This window comes from Phaseolus vulgaris, chromosome 6 (assembly GCF_000499845.2).
Source record: "Phaseolus vulgaris cultivar G19833 chromosome 6, P. vulgaris v2.0, whole genome shotgun sequence".
Taxonomy (NCBI): domain Eukaryota; kingdom Viridiplantae; phylum Streptophyta; class Magnoliopsida; order Fabales; family Fabaceae; genus Phaseolus; species Phaseolus vulgaris.
Window position 1 is genome coordinate 26247361 of NC_023754.2, and position 7957 is coordinate 26255317.

The 7957-nt window shown below is 32.6% G+C and overlaps 1 protein-coding gene across 2 annotated transcripts; it reads left to right on the forward strand.

Annotated features, from left to right (window-relative positions):
- The first annotated feature begins 1815 nt into the window (after positions 1–1815).
- Positions 1816–7957, forward strand: LOC137832322 (F-box/LRR-repeat protein 4-like). Of its 2 annotated transcripts, none has more exons than XM_068640419.1 (8): positions 1816–2298; positions 2399–2641; positions 3411–3817; positions 4469–4654; positions 5649–5841; positions 6791–6867; positions 7081–7231; positions 7366–7957. In XM_068640419.1, the coding sequence occupies exons 1-8, from the start codon at positions 2032–2034 to the stop codon at positions 7660–7662; spliced, it is 1821 nt and encodes a 606-aa protein (XP_068496520.1). In that variant the 5' UTR covers positions 1816–2031; the 3' UTR covers positions 7663–7957. The 2 variants fall into 2 exon arrangements, with proteins under 2 accessions (XP_068496520.1, XP_068496519.1); XM_068640418.1 differs by having other exon boundaries at positions 1824–2298; positions 2396–2641.

The window sequence follows — 7957 nt, forward strand, 5'->3', positions numbered from 1 at the left end:
AATATTTAAAATTTATTGTTATTCGTTGAAACGTCATCAACTAGATCTCATTATATAAAAGTGAATGTAAATTTTATCCATGTGTCGATTGGGTTTATGAGGTTGAGATAGCTTTAACGTTCATTTTGTAATATTATTTAATATTTTTAAAATATGTATTAATTAAATAATTGACAATTTAATAAAAGTGATATTATTTTTTTTAATATGTAGTGAATGTGAATCTTATTTTTCCAACCATCTTAGGTTGTGTGAGTAATTATTGCTTAAACTATACTATTTAGTTATTATTTAAACACAAAAGAAAATATTTGTATAACTTCTTTTATGTTAAAAAGATTGCAATCCTTGGTATGGATGTATTGGATTACAATTTTAAAATACTAATAGTAAAATTTGACTTATAATTTTAAAAAACTTGTATAACTTGAAATTTATTAAAATATTTAAAATAATATATAAAATTATAAGATTTTTAAAAATTATAAAAGATTACAAAACATTCAAAATCATAATAATTAATGAAAATTTTGTAAGTTGTTAAAAAAAATAGAACAAAATATGTATATTTTTAGTTTTTAATAGTTAATTGATATTAACTTATATTTTTAAGGTTGTTCCTTTTCGACTTAAATAGTAGATTTAAAAATATGATATCTGTAATGTAATATATAATAATAAATACAAAGATTGATCTAATAATTCAATTAAAAATGTATAAAGATTAAATTTTATATAATCAAAATTATTAATTATTGTATGTAACGACTCAACTAAAATGTAAAAAAATAACAGTTTCTTGAATTACATAAATATAACATAGGATAATATGTTACAAAATCTATATAAATATATACTAAAAACTCTTTTTATATAGGAATTTTAAAATAATATATATAACAAACTACAATAAACTTTTTATTATAATCGTGAAGTATGTCTTGCATTTATATTGATAAGTTTACTTCTCAAGAAACAAAATTATTACTTTTATATAACAATAAAAAAAACACACATTTGAATGATATTTATACATTAAAGAATTACTGTTATATAACTTAATTCTTGCTATTTTTATATTGATTAAGTGATCAAATCGTTATTTTAGTGTTATATGCAAATACCAACACAACTTAATAACTTAACGAAATCCATATTTATACCATTTATCACCACAACCATTTAATCTAAATAATAACATAATATTTCACTTCTATTAACCTAAAAAAAAATATACTACGTTAATATTTACATGGTATTTAATGAAAGGCTTAAATATATTTTTCATTTCGATATTATAATATAAAATTAGTTTTTATTTAAATCCGAATATTTGTATTATGCAAATTATAATAATAAGTATTTTTATATATGAAATTATTATTAGTGTTTTTAAAAGTGGTTAATTTTTTTTAAAATTATTTGTTGTTTTGACTTTAATAAAAGATTGAATTGATAGAGTGAAACCTTAAATTTAACTATTTTTTTTTATATAAATGAGCTATTTTAATTATTTTTATTATACAAATAACTATGATTTAAAGTCTAAAAAAAATCAATTTCGTATTATAATAAAAAAAATATTTAATTATTAATAAAGAAAAAAAAACATAGTTAAAAGTAGTTTGCTTGAGAATATTTCCACTTAAATTTATAAATTTAAAATACATAATCAGCAATCAGCAACAATACAATACAAAATAAATATAGAAATAATAACAAGAAATGTGTTATTGGATGGTGAAAATTAGAATTTAACAGTGAAATGTGATTTCCAAAAGTAGAAAGCAGTTTTGGATGAGTGTGGGTAGAATTGATAAAATGAGAATTTATTAATGCAATCAAAGAGAGAAGGAGTAAAGGTATATATATGATAAAGAAGATGGAAAGGCAGAGGAAAGAGAATGGTTAAAATGTCACCCACAGAAAAAGAAAGGCGGTAACCATATCAAAACCAACTGGATCTGCCATTCGGTTCCTGCAACCTCAACAATCTGAATAATTGAAAGCGGTGCGGTTTGGTGCGGTTCGATGCGAGGCCACAATTGGATCAACACGTTGCTACCGGACGAGTTGCTCATCGAGATCTTCCGCCGTCTCGACTCCAAGTCCAGTCGCGACGCGTGCTCCCTCGTCTGCACGCGCTGGCTCCGCCTCGAGCGACTCACACGCGCCGCCATCCGCATCGGCGCCTCCGGCTCCCCGGACCTCTTCGTTCACCTCCTCGCCGCGCGTTTCTCCAACGTCACCACCGTCCACATCGACGAGCGTCTCTCCGTTTCGATCCCCACTCACTTCGTCAGCCATATTCCTCTCTCACTTTGTTCCCAAACTTTTGCCTTCTCTATTCCTTAGTTTCTCTTTCTCTGATTCATTTTATTTACTTTTCTTTTAGCAGGGGAGAAGACGCGCGAGCGAGAATTCCGCGGTGAAGCTGCACTATGTGGCTGATAAACACGGCTCTTCCTCTGACCAGAGCGATTTCGATTCGCTCTGTTTGTCTGATTCTGGATTGGCTGCTCTCGCTGAAGGCTTTCCCAAACTCGAGAAGCTTAGGTTAATCTGGTGTTCTAACGTCACCAGTGAGGGGTTGACATCGCTAGCGAGGAAATGCGTTTCTTTGAAGTCCTTGGATTTGCAGGTATTTATTTACTTTTCTTTTTTGTTGTCTAGCTAATTGGATTTTCGTTCGCGGTTTCAACTGTTTTGTCGTGTTTATCTGCATGGTTTGAATGTTTTTTTTTTGCAATGTTTTATTTACTTAGTCTGAGCGTATAGTGTTTAGCGTTGTTGTGAGGTTACATCAGCATTGATGTTTAGTTTTTTCACAGTAATATAAGTATACATTTGTTTTGAAATGAATGTTTAGAGCTTGGTGTTGGATACAAAGTTAGAAGTGTTTTAAAGAGCTCTTCTAAGGGAAAGAAGAGCTGTTGAGAGTTTTTTTTTTTTACAGAAAAAGAGCTTGTTCTTCGGTGGAGAAGCTCTCAAAAGCACTTGTATCCAAACAGGCCCGTAGGCTATGTTTGGCTCACTGTTTGGCTCCATCAACTTGGGTAAATTTGGTTTGATGATGTTTTTTTCTCGCAAGTGCGATTGCACACCTACATTTGTCTTGAAACCAACCCTCAATTGAAAGTGATATCAAGGTTGCTAAATGAAATACATTCAAATATGCTCTAAGTTTCTGTAATATATTGAGACTGGAAGGAAAATATAATAGATTTTTCCTTTTTTTTATTGAAGCTAGTAGATTAAAGTTCATTTCTTGTGAAGCATTGCAATTTGAGATACCAACGCCCTTTTTTTTCTTCCTTTCTGTGCGTCATTTTCCTTTATCTACGAGATTATGAGTAGTTTGGCGTAAGGGATGCATACTCATTATTTTAATTAACAAGATTTTCCTTTAGGGTTGTTATGTTGGAGATCAAGGTTTGGCTGCTATTGGACAGTGTTGCAAGCAACTTGAAGATTTGAATTTGCGTTTCTGTGAAGGCTTGACTGACACGGGTTTGGTTGAATTGGCATTGGGTGTGGGAAATTCGTTAAAATCTATTGGAGTAGCAGCTTGTGCGAAAATAACTGACATTTCAATGGAAGCTGTGGGATCACACTGCAGATCTCTAGAGACCTTGTCATTGGACTCTGAGTTCATCCATAATAAAGGGTTGCTTTCTGTGATTAAAGGATGTCCACATTTGAAAGTTCTAAAGCTACAATGTATTAATCTAACAGATGATGCTTTGAAAGTTGTGGGAGCTAGTTGTTTGTCTTTGGAGATATTGGCTCTATACAGTTTTCAGAGATTTACTGATAAGTGAGTTTCTTTCTGATCATTGCTTTGCAGAATTGCTTCATCTGACCATGGTTGAATTCACACAAAAATCACATTCATTGGGCATAGTACAGATTGAATATTTCTTTCTTGTGTTAAGACTTGATCAACCATTTTGCAGATTTGATTAGTTATTTGTCTTTGGAGTTATTTGCTCAATATAGTTTTCCTAGATTTACTAATAAGTTAGCTGCTTTCTCATCATTGCCTTTTCAGGATCTGTTTGATTTGACTACTGTTAAAATCACAAAAAGGCACATGCACCAGGCACAGTGCAAATTGCATATTTCTTTCTTGTGTTATAACTTTACCAACCATTTGTTGGGTTGATAAATTCAAAAGAGCCATTGAAACAATTTTTTCTGATTTTTTTTCAAATTCTGTCTTTTTATTAAAAGATCCAATGTTGTCATTTGATCCGTGTTATCAAACTCATCTAGTAGGGTGAGACTTGGTTGCTTTTGTAATTCTTTTTAATTTTCCTTTTACGTGAGCCTTATATGAACTGCAAACTTTCAGTCTTTTTCCACGCTTCTACTCTACTTGTTATTTTTGCATTCCGATATTGATTCTTTCATTTTTTACTGTCTGGTTAGTAATACTTTTTTGTCTTTTTATAATGTCTACATCCAGGGGTTTGTATGCCATTGGGAATGGATGTAAGAAGTTAAAGAACTTGACTTTAAGTGATTGCTACTTCCTAAGTGACAAGGGTTTGGAGGCAATTGCTACTGGCTGCAAGGAACTTACTCATCTTGAAGTGAATGGATGCCACAATATTGGAACTTTGGGGCTAGAATCTGTTGGAAAATCTTGCCAGTACGTTTTTTCACTAATTTAAGTTCCCTGAAATGTTATAGATGTGTGTACTATAACTCTTGTATGCAACAAACTCCACATCGAAGAATCAGCTTAGGGAGTTGGATAGATGTTAATTAATCTTGTGGTGTCTTGGTTGTTCTTTCGTGCATTTTTTGTTTTTATATGTCCGTGTGTTAAACTGTATATGCATATATTCTTATCCACCTAAGTTTTCCTAGTGTAAGCTACAAAAACAAACGGTATACATATCACACAAATCTACCTCTTGCAGTGAATAGGAGATACTGCTCCTATTGACATTGTTGTGTGCCTGTGTATATCTGCATGCCAGAGCCGACTTGAAATTTTCAAAGGTCTTGTTCTAATCATGAAAATTTGGCTCCTCGATTCCTAATATTTAAAAATAAAGGCACAATTTAATATTTCTAAATATTATAATATGATTGTATTTTAACCAAATAAAATGCAAAAAATTCATACTACACTTATATTGATAAATATAAATAAAAAATAAAAGACTAGTGCAAATTTGTGGACTTTAAAAATCTGGAGGTCCTCAATAATTGAAGGTCTTGTGCAAAGGATCTGCTTGCATAGATTGTTCTACAAACCTGCTTCATGCATGCATTGTCAACCTTATGTTGTTGTACGCACTTCTTAGAAGCTAACTGAAGTAGCATTAAAAAACGAACTACATTCCTTAGCCTATCTTTCCCATCATCTTCCACTGGTATGTGCAACTTTTTAATTTAAAATTCTAAGGTAAAACATAAATCAGTTGTTATAAGCTCTAATTTTGAATTAGCATTTTTTAAGGAAATCAAGAAGCAGGACCAAACTTAGCCTAAATCTGGCAAACATCCATGCTATGACTCTGTATTTGAATATTAGCTTATGATATTGACAAATATTTGATGATCCGATTTCTTAAGTGTTGAAAATTTCCTTCCTCCTTCACCAGTGATGCTAATCTCTGCTTTCTACTGCACAGGCATCTCTCAGAGTTAGCATTACTTTACTGCCAAAGAATTGGTGATGCTGGCCTTCTCCAGATTGGACAGGGATGCAAATACTTGCAAGCGCTTCACTTGGTAGATTGCTCAAGTATTGGGGATGAAGCCATGTGTGGTATAGCTAGTGGCTGCAAGAATCTAAAGAAACTTCATATCCGTCGCTGTTATGAGGTACTGTTTGCATTTGAGTTTGCTTTAAACACGAAAAGGCCATTCGGTATGTGTAATTTTAATTTTGGCATCAAATTGATTTTATTGTTCTTACTTTTTTTTGTATTTTGGTTTTGGATGTCTCGCTCACTTTCAAAATTCTGCACCTTATAACCGAGGATAATCACTGTCATTTGAACCAGTATTAATACTAGCATACATTAGGCATTCTTCTACTACAACTTTATCCTTATTATAATATTTAAAATTTTAAAATAATTTTCTGTTCTCTATGGGGATTACATTCAAAAGTAATTTTACGTTTTAGTTCTTAACACAATCTAAACAAAACTCATTCTTAATTCTAGTCAAACATTTCCGTATATAAAACTTGGTATTTTAAAGTCAAAAGCAATTAATTCTTCACCAGATATCTCAACTAGCTAACACTTATCTCCCCGTCTCAATTTAATTAAAAAAAAGGAAAAGAGGAATTTCTTTTGTTGCTCTGGTCACTTCCTTTTGCGGTGCTTTCTTTAAGGTTCCTTGATAATTTGATTACCATTTTTTTTTCTTTTGGATTTTAAGCCATAAATATCTTGTAGAGTTCTTTCATTATGCCTTTTTTAATGAACATGCCAATTTTTCAATTTAGTTACGTTTGATTGAGTCCAATGTTTTTTTCCATTTTAAGCAACACGGCAGCTCTTTATTTTGACTTTTAGTATAATATGGCATTATTTACTTGCTACACCAACTGTAGTCACCTAATCCCCCTCACATTATAATATGGCACCTTGTGAAGGTTGTAGAAGTATTTGAAAGTGGTGTAATACTTACATTACATGAATGTTTATTATACATCCAGTGTAAAGCAATAAGCTATTTTTTTTTTACTATTGACTTCATAAGTTTTATAACATTTTTTTCCTTTCTCCTTATGTTCCTTGTTTTTTCCTCCATGTATTAGATTGGGAGCAAGGGGATCATTGCTGTGGGCGAGAACTGTAAGTTGCTAACAGATCTCAGCATTCGATTCTGTGATAGGTAAACCTTATTCACAGCTTTATTTATTTTCCCTCTAAAAAGAAATCTTCATGTATATTTATTCTACTACTTTGATGTTAGGGAATTTTTGTTACATCTTTTCTTCTGTTGTTTCCTTTCGCATTCATTTGCAAACTCAAATTTACATTTGAATATCTTCTGTATTATTCATCGTGGATGATCTCTACCTTAACCATCTTGGTAAATTACTAGGGTGGGTGATGGGGCCCTTGTTGCTATAGCTGAGGGCTGTTCCCTTCATTATCTTAATGTTAGTGGTTGCCATCAAATTGGAGATGCTGGAGTGGTAGCCATTGCAAGGGGGTGCCCTCAACTCTGTTATTTGGACGTGAGTGTATTGCAGGTGTGTATTGGTATCTCTCATTTTATACCTAAGGCAATGCAATTTTTACTCCCAAACTATACGATAAAGAAGGCTTGCCTTATTTGCCTTTCTTTTCTTTCCCTTCTTTTAATTCGATTGCTCTGTAACTGCAGAATTTGGGTGACATGGCTATGGCTGAAGTGGGAGAACACTGTCCTTTGCTGAAAGAAATAGTACTCTCACACTGCCGAGGAATAACAGACGTTGGGCTAGCCCATCTTGTAAAAAGTTGCACAATGCTTGAGTCATGCCACATGGTTTATTGTTCTGGTATAACTTCAGTTGGTGTGGCCACCGTGGTTTCTAGCTGCCCCAACATAAGGAAGGTCCTTGTTGAGAAGTGGAAGGTTAGCCAACGTACAAAGCGCCGAGCTGGTTCAGTCATTTCCTACTTGTGTGTGGACCTTTAGAGTTTAAGGTGTTGAATGTAAACACAGCAGCAAGTTATGACAATTGGCGCCATAGTAGGAGGCATTGTCGTGGATGTATTTTCTTGTACATATGCTCATACAAGAGTCACATTCGTGACTTCATCATAGGAGAGTGAAGATGTAGGAATCGATAGCCCTAGATAAATAACTGTTGCTTTTCGTTACTTCATTTATGTGTGTGTATATATAGTTGAACAAATATCATGACTCTTTGTATTGTTTATTTCCAAAATAAAAGTTGGATCTAGATATATTTCTAGTCTTTGTAATATAA